The 18,871-nt window shown below is 46.5% G+C and overlaps 1 protein-coding gene across 2 annotated transcripts in view; it reads right to left on the bottom strand.

The window, feature by feature from the left end:
- Nucleotides 1-6,042: 6,042 nt before the first annotated feature.
- Nucleotides 6,043-18,871, bottom strand: part of Pinx1 (PIN2 (TERF1) interacting telomerase inhibitor 1) — a 67,288-nt gene continuing 54,459 nt past the window's right edge. For both annotated transcript variants that reach the window (XM_008828095.3, XM_008828096.3), the window contains one exon: nucleotides 6,043-6,796. In XM_008828095.3, the coding sequence (XP_008826317.1) occupies nucleotides 6,275-6,796 (522 nt within the window). In that variant the 3' untranslated portion in view covers nucleotides 6,043-6,274. The remainder of the gene's footprint in view (nucleotides 6,797-18,871) is intronic.

Genomic DNA, 18,871 nt, shown 5'->3' with positions numbered 1-18,871 from the left:
ACTGCCATGCCAGGCCTTCCTGTGACAGGATAGCCACCGCCTTAACCATTATAGGCTTTCAGCTTCACAGAAGGAGCCTTTACTCTTTAAAGATGATTTTCTTAGAGCAGGTTTAGGTTCATAGCACACTGAAGAGGAAGGTAGAGGTTTCTTATGTGCCCCCTCCTCCCACACCAGGCAAGGGTGCTGGTCACAATGGGTGAGTGTATATGGACATACTGTCATCACTCATCACCTAGCACCCACAGTGAATGGTGGGGACCCTCTGGGTGCTGTCCACTCTGGGTCTGGCCTGAGTGTCATGTGCCCCCATTGCAGTATGCACTTCCCACTTTCTCCTCAGTTGGGCTGGAGGCAGAGAGAATGCTTCCAGCACCTGATGTGAAGTGTTTTACTAGATCCCTCTTTCATTTAATCCTTCTGCTACCCTGTGAGGCAGGGAGACTTGGAAAAAAAAGGGGGGGGGCTTGTGAGGAGCTGCATGAAGTCCTAGTGTTCAGGAGACAGTCATTAGGAAGGCCCTATGGAGAAAGTCATGATCAAACCCCTAAACAAGAGGGGCAAGGAAGTCTGATACACAGTGCTGTGCTAGGAGCTCCAGGGAAGCCTGAGGAAGGGTTAGCTATGGCCGACACCTTCCTGGATGTAACGCTGACCTTCAGGAAACGAGTTCTTGCTTAGCTGTGCCCTGGGTTTAATTCCCAACACTGCAAATGCAAGCATCTACATAATACATACGCCAGTGAAAGGTGTTTGTCACCAAGTCTGAGGATCTGAATTTGATCCCCAGGACCCACATGATAGAAGGAGAGAACTTCCAAAAGTTGTCCTCTGGGCTCCACACATGTACCATGGCACATGTGTATGCATGCATACACACACACACACACACACACACACACACACACACACCCTAAATTAAAAAAACTAACTTGGTAGGGTGTGGTAGTGCACGCCTTTCATCGCAGCACTTGGGAGGCACAAGCAGATAGATCTTTGTGAGTTCGAGGCTAGCTTCGTCTACGTAGAGAGTTCCAGCCCAGCTGGGCTACAGGCTACAGGGAGATCCTGTCTCAAAAATACAAAAAACAAACAAAAAACCCTAAATGTTAAAGAGTCCTGATCCTGAGTGCTATGAGAGGGACACAGATGAACGTCATCTTCAGAGAATCTGCAGTTGAATATGAAAGTGACATATGAAAACTCCAATGCACATAGACTGATGTGTGTGGAAAAGGGACAACTCAAGATGGAGTATCTGTGGGGGCCAGGCCAGGAAAGGCTGCGGAAGTTATAGAGGCATGTGGGTAGAGAAGCAAAGCCCTAGTGGGCCTCAGGGGCAATCTTCAGTGGGAGGCCAGACCCGGGGAGCCATGGTCCAAGAAAAGAATGTTCCGGAGAGATGAGTGTGGAAAGGAGGGCCAAGTCCATGCAGGGTTGTGCCAACAGGCAGAGGGGCCCAGCAGGAGGTAAGGCTGAGCTGTAAGCTCAAGGACAGCAGGCCTGCTTCCTGCACAGGGCAGTAGACAGTGAACAGCTGAAAATGATTCTCAGTACTAGAGCTGCTGTCTGTGAGTGCTCTTCTATGACAAGAGCAGGTCCAGAGGTGGCCTGGAGAGAAGAGCATCTTGCAGACTCCTAGAATCTGAGGGTGCTGGAGAAAGCTGGTTAGCGATACAGGATAAAAGCTGAACATGGCTGAGGCAGAGATGTGGACCTGCGAATTGTCCGGGAAGCAGCAGAGGCTGGCCAAGAGCATCACTGCAGAGGGGAAGAAGGGAAGAACCTGACCCCAAACACTCAAGGCATGTGGTGTCTCCTGACTTAGCTGAGGAGCTGAGGAGTGGAGGGGAGCAGACCGGGAAGGAGGTTTCAGAGTGGCTGAAGGAGGTGCTGAGCTGCCTGGAACAAGGCCTTTGCTGGGGAGTATCCTAGACGTGAAGGAAGACGGGGCTGTGATCACCCAGACTGTTCTCCACCTCACCACTCTTGTTTTAAAGTTGAGTTGGCCATTCAAGCAGATACATCAATGCTTGGTTTTATACTATTCGGGTAGAAGGGGTGTCTGGCAACTGGGGGGGGGTAGTCTCTTCCCTGTCCCTTTCACCCTTGTCCCCTCAGCAGATCTGCTAGTGACAAGGGCAGGACAGGGAGTTGAGCTCTGGCTCACAGGGACACCAAAGTAGGGCCTCTCGGTAGACAACCCCTTTTCTACCACGCTGAAGTGGGGGGAATACATATACCAGTTTTGTCTATTCCTCAGTCATAAAACTGCTGTAGGCAGAAGGGAACCTTGGGAGAAAATCACTACTGGGTTAAAGGACAGACCAGAAGGGTACAGATGTGGGCAGACTGCCACAGGTCAGTGACTCTGCCTGAATTAGCCTGTAACCTGAAAGGTGACCAAGAAATGCTTTTAGGATAACTACTTTTTGGCAATCATGGTCCTTTCTCCAAAGAAATCCACCATAGAAAATTCCAGATGTAATTACAAAGTCTTCCCCTCAGTTAAAGAACTCATTGTAGTTTTCCTTAAAAGTTTGCTATGGGGGCTGGAGAGATGGCTCAGTGGTTAGGCACACTGACTGCTCTTGCAGAGGACCTGGGTTCGAGTCCCAGCACCCACATGGCGGCTATGAACCAGCCCTCTTTTGACCTCCACAGCATTGTACTACACAGGTGCACTTACATACATGTAGGCAATACACTTGTACACATAAAAATAAAAAAAAAAATTTTTTTTAAAGTTTGCTATGTAGAAATTCAACTCAGGTGGGAGGAAAGAGCTCATAGCTCCTCAGTCTATCAGCAGGACCCCTAACTACAACCACCCTTATCATTCTGGGTACAGCCTCCTCTGTTCCCCTTCTTTACATGACGTCTCTCTGGGGTTTTTTTTTTCCCTCTTTCTTGCTCCAGGAGGGCTTGTGTGCTATTTTAATATATTCAGTATTTCCTAAACAGACCGTGTGTTTTTATGCAAGAAGTTTAGTCACCTCCTTTATTAGGACATGGTACTAATTTGCTCGTGAATAATGGCGCACCATAAAAGCACACACGGGGCACCTGACCTGACCTCCTCTGCTCCATGCCAGCACAACAGGCTCCAAACTGCAGCGGCTGCAGAAGCTGAGAGATAAACAGGGTGGCGGGCGGGGAGGAAGTTCTTACTCAAATCTAAATACAGCCGCTGCTTGCTGATCCAAGGGCTGAGATCACTGGGAGAGATTGCAACGAAACTCTTCTCTGGTGCCGATTTTTTTGAGCAAACAGGTCTTGGCCTGTTCCTGCCACTCAGGGAACAGGTGAGGAGAGAAACAGAGGCAAGGCCTGTGAGAGAAAACAAATGCTAGCTTGGGGTGATCTCTCCAAAGCATCCACCTTTCCTACAAAGTAGAAGAAATTCTTTTAGCCACATTCTTACACACATTTTAGTTAAGTTAGTTATGCTCCCATCAACTGCTTGACCAAATTGGAAAGGAGGATTCACTGGGGATCCTGTGCAACCAAGAGCACTTTCTGCAGTGTACACAGGCAGACCCAATGAGTTGGCTTTGGAAATCTCTGGCGTTTGCAGCTGCTTCCAACCAGGGTCCCACTTACAGGGGACACTGGGACTGAAAACCAAGGCAAGGGGCCGGTGGTTGTGGACAGGGCACTGAGGCATGATGGGGCTGTAGGGCAGCATAAATCTACACATGGCACATGAAGTTCTTCTGTAAAGGGGGAGGGAGTGAGGTTACCTCACAGGGCTGTCTGACCATTAAACCAGTTGATTTATTTAAAGTGCTTGGAATGGGGCCCAGCACACAAGATTCTGTTTAATAATCATCTATTAAAACCCACAGAAAAGGCTGCTGCAAGACGGCATGGAGAAACCTCTTCAGAGGACTGCTCTTTACCTGGAAATCGACTTTTCCTTTAAGGCCTTGGGGTGCCAGGGAAAGCAATGGAGGATGTGCTATGAATACATTTTTACCTAGGGGGCCAACTCAAGGCAAGAGAAGGACTCAAGTTGCCCACTTTACAATATCAAGTCTATGAAGTGCAACTCCCTGAATATGTTTCATTATTCTACCTTCTACTTCAAGCCAAGTAACTAAGTGGGGGGGGGGGGGGGGGGGGGAGGGAGAGAGAGAGAGAGAGAGAGAGAGAGAGAGAGAGAGAGAGAGATATGAAAGCTGAGGATTTTAGAGAAAATATACTGTCTCTTCAAAAGCAATGGTCACACCGCACTCTCAGATAAGCACAAGCCTTTTCTCGGGCCGCCCACTTAAGATCACTCAAGTGGTAGCATGTGTGAGGCCATGGGCTTGATCCCCAGCACTGCAAAATACACATATAAAAATCACTCAGGAGCCCATTAAAACAGCAATCACATTTCTACATTCCCTCTATAAATGGTGCCCTGAAGCCACCTCCGTGTGGCTGCTGGGGACTTCCCTTCAGCAACCCCTCCTCTCACCTCCCCAGCTGGCCTAAATGCATCCCAAATGCTTCTCAAATACTCTTAGAAACAATTCCCTGTATGCTCTCTTTCCCCTCAACCCTTCCGCTTCTCTTTTCTGTGCTAGGGATGGAACCCAGGCCTAAGCTAGGCAAGCACTCTATTACTGAGCTAACTTCCAGCCTCTGGCTCTCATTTCTACTGATCTAGGAAATTAATTCAATGTAACAAAAGCAGTCAGCCTACCTGCACTGGTAAGAGACTATGCCCTTTGGCTTTCATGGAGTCCCACTCCCTCCTGGGTCTCGTTTCACAAACAAGATGGGACAAGCAGAGGTGAGCTGGGCATGAGCCCTCTGTGAAGAGCCTTTAAAAACCTTTGGGGCCTACTGGCTTAGGATTCATGGGGGACATGATGAAACTGGGGAGCTGTACGCTCCAAGTCCACGGGAATCCCCCTGGGGGTGGTGGGGTGCCTTCTTAAATCATCATCAGAGATCTTAGAGGCTAGACCTAAATGCTCTTTGGGGATTTTTCTATTTCAAGACTCTCAGGCCAGGCTCCCCATGTAACACGTGTCCCCAGGAGTTACATCAAGGGCAAAAGGTATGGGTCTTAGTTCCTGCCACCAGCAGTGTTCTATGAACCTAGGGAACACAAGGCGTAGGCTTCCTTGCACAGCCCCACAGCCACTCCAACAGGTCTAGTAGAATCAGGGCCAGTGGCAAAAGCCTGCCCAGCATGATGGGGGGCTGAAAATGGGGTGGGAGAACTGGAAACTAACTGAAAATAGGGCAGAAAGGTGAGGTGAAATGGGGGCAGAGGGGAAAGACCCCTGCAGGCTGAGGCCAGGCTGTGCTGCCTGCACCTCGGCATTTGCTCTTCTGAGAACACCTGGGGAGAGGCCCACTGGCCTGACAGAGGCTCTTAGAAGTCACCTGGACATGAGACATCTGCGTCTGCTTTGCACAGAGCTGAAAGGTGTCTTATAGTGCTCATCAACATCTAGACTTCCAAGAGCTTTCACAAGGCAGTCCCCAGTGAGGGGACATCGGTTTCATGGCCCTTAGTCTTGGTCCTTTGACTTTTCTGGGATTTCTGGTCATTCTGGGACCTCCTGGCAAGCCCAACACAGGAAATTCGTTCTCAAGGAACATGAGACAGAAATATGTCTGACTCTTCACTCAGTGCAGGAACCCCAGGTGACTGAGAGCCGAAGATACACTCATCAGTCAGTGTTCTCATCGAGGGGAGACTCAGATACCCAGATGCCAGTGCTCAACAGAAAAAGGAACAGTGGCCCCACCAAAACTGAAGCACAAGACAACAAAGCCTCTCCTTTGGGAATGCGTTCATGTAATTCCCACTTGGCAGAAATGTATGGCTGGCTGTGGAACAAAAGGAACTATCTGAATCCAAACGAATGCTCTTAATCCCTTAATTAGACTAAGTCCTTCAGAAGGAAGCAAAAGTCATTGTTACTGAAGGAAACCAGAGCAAACACAGAGCAAGACTTCCATGCATACACATGCATGTGCACACACACAACAGACATACACAATATATGACTGTGTGTAATTGTATGAATATGAATAAACGCTCATGTGAACAGTTTGGAGTTTAAAAGAGAATTTGTTTATAAAAGCATGATCTGGACTATTCAAATCAGTTCTCTGGGGAAGGGGACTTGGGGAAAATGTGACGAGCAGGTGAGACGCGGCAAAAGATGAGCCCTAGCTGCGTGGGGCTCCCTCTGCTGACTTTAGGTCAGAGCATTTGCCCCGCGGCACCCTGACAGCTGAGTGGTTGGACCCAGCTGGCAGGAATTCACCTGGAGGCTTTCTTCTTCTTCGTCTTCTTCGTCTTCACAGGTGCTCCGTCTAGAGCGGTGTCTGCTGCTACCTCTCCTGGCTTCTGCAGCTTTTTCTTTGCCTCCTTCTTCTTGGGCTTCAGGGCACCATCCTGACTGTCGGGTGCGTAATCCCGCTCAGTCTCAGCAGAAGCATCAGAACACTGGTTTTCACTGGGGCCTTGGGGCTGCTGCTCAGCTCGGTCTCTCTTCTTGGCTGCAGGTCCCTGGTTCTCCACTTCCTCCTGCTTTTTCTTTTTAGGCTGCTTGGCCTTGGATTGGGGGCAGTTCTCCATATCTATACCTGCTGCCTCTTTGGTTTTTTTCTTTCCCTTTTCCCACTCCACCAGGGTCTCTGAAAGGTCAGGCCCTGCTGCTGGGGCCTGTGGTTTGCTCTTTAGCTGAGCCATCCGCTTGGCAAAGTATTCCTGGATGGTGAAGGCACTGGTTGTGGTCGTGGAGGTCTCAGGCTCATTCACAGCAGAGGGACTACAGTCATCCTGGGGGGAAGAGGGAGAAGCAGTTAGGCATCAATCGTTCATCCCATACAGCAGCCAGCAGGAGCCATTCATGCCAGCATCTGGCCAGGAAATGGGGTTGAGCCTACTGCCTGTCTCCTTCTCCCTCTGCTAGGCCTGAGCGCCCAGAAAAGGTGGCCACACTGATTGAGTACCATATGGGGTGGAGGGCAAGAGACACTACCCTAGGAAGTTACCTGGCAAGCCACCTTGCTGACTTCTGAGGCAGCATTTCTTTAGAAATGATGCTATGAATGGGGTTAAACCCAGTCTCCCACAGCAACGAGGACATGCAAGTTCTGGAGCTTTGTGATGGTATTAGACACTGACTTCAGCTTCACCTCCACTATGGAGAGAGCACAGGTCCTTACGTATTAATCTAGAAACTCAGATGCCATGTATACAGGGTGCACATAGTTCTTAATGCTCAAACGGACCCTGGATTTTCTTGACATAATGGCCCTCAAAAACTAGTTCACTGGAATAAAAATTATTTCCCTATTTGAAATTCCTGCGGAATTAATATTCTATTGAGGAAAAACTTGGCCTTGAGTGGCCACTGCCTCTCACAGCTCTCACCAGAGGTACTGGCATCAGCTTATCAAATTACTACCGGCCATACTTTTTTCAGCCCCTGGACTAAAAAACAGTCACGTAGTCAATTTTGAAATTTCAAAAATAAAATGCTGAACGTGTGAGATAAGTCAACCAAAGTCAAGGAAGAAGTTTAAATGATGTCTAAGGGGGCTCAGGAAATGGCTTAGTTGGTAAGTGCTTGCTAGCAAGCATGAGGACTTTAGTTCAATCCCCAAACCCATTTTAAGAGCTGGATGCTATGGAGTGCATCTGCGATTCCAGCACTGGGGAGGTGGAAACAGGCTGATTCCTGGAGGCTTTTGGCTGGCCAGCCAGCCTTGTGGAGTCAGTGAGGTTCAATGAGAGATCCTGCTTCCAAAAGATAATGAATGTGGAGAGCTACTGAGGAAGATACCCAACGCTGACATCTGGTCTCCACATACACGCACACATGCATACACACACATGCACCCACATAGCAACACACACACACACACACACGTACACACACATGCACGCATGCATGCACGCACCCTATCTGTTAACATACAAATTTTGCTGGTATCTCATCAGGTAATTTTAAGAGAAGTAAAGCTGTCTGTGGAATAAAAAACCTGGTCATTCTGTCTTTCTCAAATGGTGAGTGCTGGAATTCTGCATGACAGAATGAAACACCTTCTTAAGGCTCTTGATGCTTGCCAATGCCAGGCTGATGGACAAGAAAGATCTTGCCTCCCATGTAAGGGCACACGCCCACAGCCATGCAGGGACATGGGCACTGGGAAGATGGCCCACTAATGTAACAGAGGTCTCATTGATGGCTGCCTCCCGGGTGTGGGCCACTCTTCTTCAGTGCCCTTGTGAGTTAAGGACCCTGTTCAAGTCACAGCCTATGGTTCTGGACCTTGCTCATTTACTTATTACCTCCAGAATTCCTGTTTTCAACAGAGTTTAATAACAGGAACTGACTGCTAGAATTAATCACGCTCAGTCATTAGGAAATACAAGACCATTTTTGAGTCACTTATTGAATCCAGTGGGTCTCTCTAATCTCCAGAAAATAAGCATGCTCCTAAGTAGTGCCTATGGCAGTTAAGGAGCTGAAAACCCTGCACCCAGACCACCACACACACTGCAGGGCAAAGAGACAAGTGCCAGGTATGAGCATTCGCTTTCCTCACACCTGGGAAAGTGGGTCAAACAGCCTGTTGGGAAAGTTGTCCAATTGCCTTCCTCACTCCAGGGATGGCTATGTTTTAAAAAGTCATGGGAAGAAGGAGCAATAGGGCTGGCAGTGTGAACCCCGAGGGAGCCAGGCTCAGGGTTCCCATTCTACACACTGGCAACCAGAAACCAGTTTTACTACAGACTGTAACTCTGGCTCTGTACTCTTGGTATGGCACCACATAAAAAACAGACTTTTAGATGAAAATGAATACTTTCACACCTGTCTCAATTTCAAAGCAAAAAAGTGTTAAGTACTGGAATAGAAATAATTTCTATCTTCTTACATTTCCATTAAACACACAGGACAATCTCAAAGAAAATCCATAATATTTAAATATGACTGTCATTCTCAAACTCTAAGAATGTCCAGTTTGCTAGTGATATTTTAAAAACTAATAAAATTAATTTATAAATAACTTGGAAGCTTCTGGTTCCATATAAAATATTACCAGGGAAGGAATAGCTAATTAATAATTTTGCCTAACATTTGACTTGAGCTCAAAGGTTCAGAAGATCTTTCTTAAAAAGATTTCTCGGGGGGGGGGGTCGTGTCTCAGCTACTAATCAAATAAAATAGATGGGTGAAGGTGAGGTGACTTCTAATGTCCTTTTGTGGGCTGAGGCTTGCTGATCTGTGAAGACACAAGGGTTGGCAGGTGATCGGTATAGACAGGAGAGGTCTGACAAAGGCCTGAGCATAGCCAGGAGGTTCACAGAAAATTCTCACCCTGACATTCAGGTCAAGGCAGAGAAGTGGTAACAATATAGCTTAGTGTATCCATAAAACAAAATCAAATGTGTTCGCCACCTCAGAGGCTAAAGTGCAAGCCCAACATTGGCAGTCAGCAGAGCTGAAAGAGACAGATACTGTACAGTATGGAGAAGAACGCAGTGTAAGGAGCTGACTCTGTGCAGACACAATGGAAACCAAAGACTGAGTGACTATCTGCTAGAAAAAGAATCCATTTTACCCCCAGTCTTAGAAAATCATCCCAATACTTTGTCTTCTAAGAAAGGAGATAAACAGCTGGAGCTCTAGATTCACATGGCTACTTCTGAAGGTTCCCTTTTAATGGGATCATGACTTGAAAATCCATGCTGATCCTGTGCATCCCTACAGCTTTATTCTCAAAGAGTAGACTGTGGAGGGAAATGCTCACAACACTGAGAAGCTGCAATGGGGAAAGCTGGGCTTCTGGAATGAGTGAACTAGCACCCTGAGTCTCAGTGTGAGGTTCCCAAGGCAGTGCTCTAATGCCCTGGGTTTTACTAGTAGTCAGTGACGACAAACAGAGAGAGAGATGCAGGCTTTCTCCTGGGCTCAGGGAAGGAGAGGGGTGAGAAGTCTGTGTCCCAGCTTTCTGCACAGTAACAGGCCACCCTCATTTGGCCGAGTTCCTGGCAAAGACATGCCGTTTGTAACTTCAAATTTGTAATTTCAAGTAGCACACCCACGACAAGGGAGCTTTTCAAAGACAGGGTCCAGTGGGCGAGAGGGTCCAGTGAGGGGAGGGGGAGGATGGGGAGTGATCAGAATTAACACTCTCCCTAAATTGTTTTAACTTCCTTTTCATTCATCAGTAAGAGATGCATAGAGGTCAAGGCAGACTCCTGACATTTTCTATATATTTTTGAAGTGGCTCTTCTTTTGGAAACACAGCTTGAAGCAGTTTCCTGAGTCAACCCTGGCTGTTCCCGGGAAGCCTCAGGTCCCCTCACTTTGTTTAGAGTTGCTAAGTGCATAGTAGTCAATAAAACCTAATGACTAGTTTCTCCCAAGGATGACTAGGGCCAAATGTCTACCCAATCCATAATGTGCTATGGGTCAGAATCGCTAACTTGGGAGGACTTGCTTCCTACTCTACAGTCTTGAGAATTTAAAGACAGAAAAGCACTGTGGGATTGTTACACTCAGCCACAGAAGAAAACACTAGCCAAAGTGCCTATACCTGGCTGGCTGAAGAAGGCAGATACCATCAGTGTGCCAACACTTAGAATGCAGCTCATGGTGGCAAGGAGAAGACACTCTCTCACATGTACACGGGCACAAGGTGAGGTTCAGGGTACCTCATCTGCAGGTCTCAAAGCTGGGAAATGGCAGGACTGGGATCCGATGCCACACTGCAGGATGCAAAGTTCTTGCTTCCCACCTCGGCCCCCTGACTAAGCACCTGCATTAAAGACATGTCCCTTTTTCTTTTCAGAGGGTCTCAACATGAAAATGTATCTATCAGTTCTATTATCTAGGGACAAACGTCCAAAGCTCAATCCTGAGGGTAGAATAGATTCTAGTTTTTAAAAAGAAAAAGAAAACCTGTATATCTAGTTTGCAATTCATATAAATAAAACAATGTCCTGAAGGCAGGCTTAAGAATTTAGTAATTTGTTAAATTAGCATATAAATTTCCTTGGCAAAAACTCATTTGAGACTGGGTCTTGCCTAGGCTGGCCTCAAATGTGCTGTGTAGCCCAGGCTGGCCTTCAACTCAGAATCCTCCTTCCAGCTGCCTGAGTGCTAAAATTATAGGTATGTGACACTATGTTTGGCTAAAGTCTATGTGTTTTAAATTTTTAAAAAAGTTTATTATTACTGTGTGTGGGCACATGTGCCTATGGCATGTATGTACATATACTACAGCAGATAGGAGGTCAGAGGACAACTCTGTGGAGTCTGTTCTCTCCTCCCATCTTTACTTGGGTTCTGGGGACTGAACTCAGGTTGCCAGGCTTGTATGGCAAGTCCCTTTACTCACCAAATCATCTCACCAGCCCCTAAAGTCTATCTTAGGAAGTAAAACTCAAGTCCATTCTCCACTTGGGCGTACCCAAGTTGGTTACCCCACATCACCACACCAGGTCTTTGACTTGGTTTCCTCATCAGCAGCAGGGAGACTCGAGAACTTCCTAGATACGTAGTATGTGTCACTGGAGCAGGAGGATCTTAATGGTTAAGATCCTTGGCAATTTGGAATTAACAATACCCAAAGAAAGGACAATAATGCAAAGGAAAGATGACCCTGCAGGCAGCTCTGTAAGGAGGAAACTACATATACCACATCCTGGGCCCAGGACCCTTGGAAGTACGCACACCAACTTGTTGCTGGTGTCTACATCCTGGGGAGTTTGGTCTTTGCTTCTTTTAGGGACCCTGTCTGGAGGCTTGGAGGCTCAGGAGTTCTGCAGAAGCTGTTCTGGGCTATCGGGAATTATGCTCTTGCACCATTCAAACACGTATGCTGAGATGGACTACCAGGAAATGCCCAGAGACACTGCTCCTTATTGCTCTCAGAAGAATGCTGTCAGCCTCTTTGTGGGCAGAGAAAGTGAGCAGGTGGGGAGGGAAGTTGGGAGTATGTGAGCACTCAACAGGCATCCCTGTGCAGGGATGGTTATCAGAGGCAGACCTTCCAGCTTACCAGTCCTTCTCATACATGCCTGCTCATTCTGAGTGAAAGGAGAATGGAAACTTTGTGACTTCCACATTAAGACAGAGGTCAGGGACAACAGTAATCCTTCAATGAACTTTTCTCACTGGAAAACAGATACTCAGAGGTCAAGAGTAATGGATTTAGCAACCGGGTTATTAGCTCTGCTGCTATTGCCTGTGGTGAACCAATGCTCGTTTCCACAACAGCTTGTCTGACACCAGCGTGTGCTGGATTAGTCTATGGAAAGTTAAGAGCGCTTTGGCAAGTGAGTAGTCTATAGAAATAGAACATCTACACATTTTCCAAATTCTTCAGCAGGGCAGTTCTGACAAACCCAAATAAGGTCTTAATGGACTGATCACTGGCAGGCAGAAACTGTACCCACTCATATTAGAAAGAAATCAGATACCAAGTGACTCCTGTCAGGATTAAGGCCATGCTGAGATCCTGTGTGTCATATGGGTTCATACCTTCCCCGATGGAAAGGCATAATGAACTGACTCACTTATTCCCTTCCAGGGCCCAGAAATGGGCTCTGTCCTCCTAAAACTTAGCGCCTCCCTCTACATTCCTCCTCCACAGTCACAGGCATCACTTCTGTGATGGCTAATCTTGCCTGTCAACTTGATGCAACTTAGAATCACCATAGAAATAAACTTCTACATGTGTCTGTGAGGGATTCTCTAGACTAGGTTAACTGAGGTGGGAAAGACCACCCTAACTGTGAGCAGCACCATCCCATGGACTGGAGTCCTGAATTGAATAAAAAGGAGGTGAGCTGAGCACCAGTGTTCATCACTCTCTGCTTCCTGACTGTGGACACAGCATGACCAGCTGCGTCCTGTTCCTGCCACCAATCCTTCCTTGGCATGATGGACTGGGTCCCTCAGAATTGTGAGCCAAAATAACATTACTTCCTTAAGCTGCTTTTGTCAGGTATTTTGCTGTAGCAATGAGTCGGTACTACAACTTCCTTGAGAAGCAAGCGTTAAGACTGCTTCTTTCAACAAGCCTGACTGATCCCTTGTGGAATGATGACTGAATTCCTCCTATTTACTACCTATGACTAGCAACTGGCTGCTTTTATTTTCTGTTTTGGGATAATCTGCTCTGCAAACATCTTCCTAAGGAAATAGTTCCCTAAGGGCAGGAATGTTTCTATTCCACTTGTGCACTCTCTAATGAGGAACAAAGACATGATGACTGTCAACCTGACTAAATGGGGGGAGGGGACCACTCCTGTTACCAGCCACTGAACCTCACACTTGCTTTCTCCTGGTCAGCACTGTTAGGCAGATCTGATGTTATTGAGGGTGTGTAAGGTCAGCAGCACAGAGAAGCAACATTTGCAGTTTCATAATCTTCCCATCCACAGGAAACCATCCCTTTCTCATTGAAACCTGCTTCTCTAACGACTGCAAGATACACGAGTTCTGTTTGTTGTGACCCCCCCATTACTACGACACTTAGCAATACATGTGACTTTAGTCAAATGAGCTCAGTGTTATTCAATGTTACTACAGTCACCTTCCAGGGGAAAAGTCAATTGGAAAAAAAAGCAAGGTGATAGAGGAACTGTCACATTCTGTTAAAATAGCTGGACATGTCAATGGTCTACCTGTTCTTGCCAGAGTAGATAGCAAAGGAGTCTTGGGCCCAGGACTACTGAGGGACAGCTCTTTGGAGAGGTCAAACAACAGAGGAAATTTCCCTAGAGCCCCTGGCCGCAGACTGTGGGGTATAGCCTACCTCACCTTAGTCTGAAGACAACCTGGGAAAGCACCTGGTTCCAGGGAGTCACACGATGGGCCTACCACCAAGGGGTGGGAGAGGCAGAGGCTAAAAGCGGGCATCGTGCTTCCCAGGCACCTTTGTGGTTTCATTCATTTCCTCTCTGGTTTCCATATAACTGAAAACATGCAGTGATTTACTGACAAGAGCTACTTTTGCACTCACAAAAAGTTTATTCAACTGTAAAATCCTATACTTTTTTTTTTTTTGAGACATCCATCACTCACATTTGGAATTAGGCTAAACACGCAGTCTCAGTAATAACTAGCTTTAGGAATCTGCCTGGGAGACACAATCACTTCCAGCATTAGCAAGGACATAGGAATCAAAGCCACCTATATAAAGCCTACCGACTGAAGAGAAGTTTTGATCTGAAGCAATGAAGAAATGATAGCCATAACAGAATGCAAATTATGCCACAACTCAACCGAGAAACACATACAAGAATTGTATGAACATGTGTGCAAGAGGTGTGTAGCTCACGTCACATGTAAGAAGCCCTCTCCACAGGATTCCAGGAGTCTCTCTACAAGGTACGGCTGTGGGCCTACCATGTTTGCCCTCCAAGCTGAGATTTATTTTTTACATTTCTAAGCAGCTGGGTGAGGGAAATAAAAATACTTCAAGACGTGAAAATTACATTAATTTCAAGTGACCGAAAACTGCATTAATTTCAAGTGGACCATAACATTTTGAATTTCTCTCTAGTTATACACGTACTCACAAGAAGTGCTAAGTAAATGTTTGCTGAGTGAATAAATTTATTATAAAATATGATCTGCTTTTGTGAGCACTGTACAGACTTTTGGAAACATCAGATGTTTTTCAAGCACGTGCACACACACACACATACGCACACCCTTTATTCATAAGGTTTCTCTTTCTATGGTGGTAAAACTTGAAATGTGTCTCCCAGTTCACATGCTGAAAACTAAACCCTCAAATTCCCAGGTTAAGGGTATTTGAAGGCAGAGTCCTTGGGGGGTAATTGTGGTTAAATGAGGTAGTGAGGATGGGACCCAGGCCAGGATAAGTAACTTTTCTAGAATAGTAAGACAGACCTGAGCTCACAGGTTTGTTACTGTGTGAAGCCTCCCGTTTAGGACACAGCAGGAAGGCCCTCATCAGATACTGGCTTGGGTAAGGAGGACTGCCGCATACATACGGAATTGGAAGTCCTCAATCTCACTCTCACACTAATGGTAAAAGGCTGACTTTACAGAACTGAGCCCATAAACAGGAGAGATGCTTGAGCACGCAGAGGTGCTTTCTAAGCAGACATCAGATCTTTGCTTGGAATTCACATACAGACTGAGCCCTTCTGGGAGATAGTGGAGTGGAAACACATAGGACCTTGCTTTCTGCTGATCTTTGCTGAGGAACATAAATAATGCCAAGTTCCTCACATGAATGCCAATGTTAACAAAGCTGTGCATTTGTTTTTTTGTTTCTTTTTCCTAGTCAGCTCCTTAAACTACCACTCATTAAGTCAACATAAATATATTTTAAATGGAAGGTTCTCTATGGCAACCACTTTTCAAGTCAGTGACATCAGAATCACTGACAAGTCAGTCACAGCACCTCTGAGGAAAAGAGGGGAAATGAAGGAGCAGGTCCAGTCTCCCTAAAGTACTCAGGCTTGGAAAGCTGTAGTGACTCACGTGGCAGCATCTCGCCACACTGGCCATAAGATAAACGAGGCTCCTCCAGAGCAGCAAAGATCAATGTGACATAGGCACCGACTTCCTTGAATGAAGTCTAAAAATAATCCAAATTGACTGCATTTTATAATTCTAGGTCAACTGGTTCTTTCCCCCGCTCTCCAGAGGCAGGACATAGCTTCCACTAACAGTTGATGGTAGGGCCCCCATCTCGGAAGCAGAGGCTTCCAGGGAGTTCTGACACATCCATCTCTCCTCCACACAAGATTGAAAAATCACTCAGGAATCCTGATAACTCAAATTTGGGCAAGTTTTTATAAAAGGCAAAGTAGTTTAAAAAGAGGTTAGATTGTTTTAAAGTATTTTGAATCAGCATATAAAGCATTAGGTTTTATTAAGATTAGATTCTTTAGAGGACAAAATCTCCAAAGTTAAAAATATCCATTTATTGGACATAGTTAGCCAAGATTATTTAAGGGAGGTAAGTTAATTTAGGATAATGGAGTTCACAAGACAGAAGTCCTTCCTCAATTCTTGTAGTCTTACAGAAGGTTACTATTTTCATAGACCCTTTTACAGCAGAAATCAATCCAGCAAATAACTAAAAAATGTATATTAAGAGTAAATGTGGCAAGGCAAAATCATTTTGAGCTTAGTAAGAATGAATTACAAGCCAGTGAGTCAGAGATGGCTGATGCAGGGCTTGTAGCAAGCCCTTCGCTGCTCCCCTCCCCTCCTAAAGGCCCCAAGGTTCCTAGAACACCATTGAAAAGAACTAGAAAACAGCTATGTGTGATAGCCTAGGTTATCTCACAGCATTCAGCAGCAAAATCTAGCAAGTTTCCAAGATTAAAGCCAGGTCTTCAATGTTATGTAATACATACAATTTTGAAGTTGTAAATTTTTGAACTTCACATAACTGTCCTTCAGAACTGTATGTCAATCATTTCTTCCAAAGACAGTAATACACATCAACCCTGGGCTCCCCCATAGGGGAGCCTGAAGTTGCAAACTGTCTTTTGTGATAACCTTGGTAACTGGTGAGGGAAGGTCTCAAGAGAGGAACGGCCTGAAGAGAGGGACAGTGATGCGCAGACCACTTCACCTGATGCTCCCCCCATGCACCCTCTGATAGCCATGCAAAGAGCACACACACCTTTCCCCTAGCTCTAAGCCAAAGGACAGCTCCCTGTCATTCTATTTTATGATGTCATGGACTGAAAATCTGTGAGAAAATGTCACAGCCCCTTTCCTGGCAGGAGGAGAGAAGGCATAGGAGCTGGCACTGCACCTTCTGCTCTCACACAAGGCCATATGGGTGTCGGTTTCTTATTCTCGCAAAAGCCCTTAAAATAGTTCCTTGAACTGTCAACAAATCTAATCCTTTTAGGTCCAACCTGTGTCCTGGTAAAGCTCTACCAAACAAAAGCAGCCCTGGGCCTCCAGCCGGGGCACCTGGCACGCCCTCTTCACCTTCAACTGCTTCTGTCTGCCTGTACTAGAGGGTCTTGCTCACTCTTGAGTAGTGCAACAGCTCTGCAGACAGCAGGAGCCCACTTTCTCCTCCCTGGCTCCTCCGAGAATAAGGCCACCCAACCCCATTTGAAGTCCTGGCTGCCAGGAGATGGCCGTTTATGTCCCTTGTCGGAGGACAGGAAAAGGACTGTGCAGCATGCAAGGGAAAGATAAGAGCCGAGATTTCTGTCCTCGGCCCTTATCAGTCCTTCCTGCGACTTTCCAGAGCAGACAGCACCATGACGGGCGCTGAGCTGAGCTGAGCTGAGAGGGCCTGGGCTCCCAGAGCTTGTGGTGGGGAGTAAGGTGGGGAGGGGTGTGCAATGAGCTAAGAGAAAGTTTTTCATTTATCTTAAAATAGTTTGGCCCAAACAAAATTGTCCTTTCCTCTGTTTAGACATACAGATTTTGCATCTGCTTGTTAAAGTGCAGTCACAGACATGGATTTTCATAACTTCCTTTCTGGGTGGAATGAAGCATGGCTTTCCTCACTTAAAGCCCTTCCCCTCACAGCCCAGTGCTACCAGCTCCTGGGCACGTAGCACAAGGCAGTCTTGTCAGGGGTCCTCCAGTGGGTGCTCGTAAAGCCCCAGCTTGGGAGCCAATGCTTCCCACGTGCATGCAGCCTCCCCACCTCAGCCTTGCTTTCTAGGGCCAGCACACACCAGGATAACAGTTCCAGTCCTGCAACAGGTGAGGCCATGGACACTCTGAACATTGAAGGACTGCTGGTGATCTGCAACATATCATTCCCATGGCGCTGAGGATTGTACTCTTGGGAAACCTGGGCCTTTCTGAGGGGAGAGAGGGGCAGCAATAACTGCTGAAGAAGAATCTAGACTAAGCAGGAAATCAGTATGAACGGAGTAGTTCTCTTGATTGAGTATTGCCGTTAAATCTTACATTTCCCTTGCTCTGCCCACAGGGGCAGGCTCTGATCAAAGAGTAATACATTATACATAAAAGCAAGAGAAAAACAGTAGGGAAGGACCAGGCATCATGAACAACCAGCTGCGGAGAGCTAAGGGGAAAGGTGAGCACTTCCCAAGGCAACCCAGCATTAAAGTGGGTTAGCTGGAAAATCACGCTTCCACCAAAATGGAATGCAGGAGAAAATGCCATGCCGAACAGACCGTTGACAATCCAACCACAGCTGAGGACCACAGCACCAAGGGCTGCTCTGTGCCAGCAGGTTGAGAGCTACTACAAGATCACTAACACTCAGCAATACCTTCAAACTACAGAACAGTGAGTGTCTGGATAATGAAAATAACAATGGAGAACAACCAGGGGTCAGCAGGCATACAACAATTTCAATTATTTCCATGCTACTGTACATGCAATGGGGAATAAAATAAGCAAATCAGTGTGTGCTACCGTGACCCTAGGGAGTGAGTAAAGATGAAAGATGAGTAAGGCTAAGTCCCTGAGCACCTGAATTGGAGCAGGCAGTCTGAGTGTAGGTCATGTTTTATCACTTAAAAAAAAAAATCAATAGTCGAAACAGTAGTCAAAAGTTGTTGTCAAGGGCATAGAGAGATAGCTCAGAGATTAAGAGCACTGGCTGATCATGGAAAGGGCCAGGGTTCAATTCCCAGCATCCACATAGTGGCTAACAACCATTTGTAACTTTGTTCTGGGGGATCTGGCGCTCTATTCTGACCTCTGCAGGCATTGTATGACACAGGTACACTTATGGACATGCAGGCAATGCACTCATACACATGAGGTGAAAATAATAAAATATTTTTAAAAAAGATCTTGTCAAATAACAAGAAGAAAGGGACAATGACCAACCTAGGAATGAACGAACAACGCTAATCCCAGACTGTGGTCTCCAGACCTCACTTCCCACAAAA

Source organism: Nannospalax galili, unplaced genomic scaffold (assembly GCF_000622305.1).
Source record: "Nannospalax galili isolate Female #2095 unplaced genomic scaffold, S.galili_v1.0 scaffold612, whole genome shotgun sequence".
NCBI lineage: Eukaryota > Metazoa > Chordata > Mammalia > Rodentia > Spalacidae > Nannospalax > Nannospalax galili.
The sequence above is the reverse complement of the archived record's forward strand: the minus strand, read 5'-3'. Positions and strand labels throughout refer to the sequence as shown.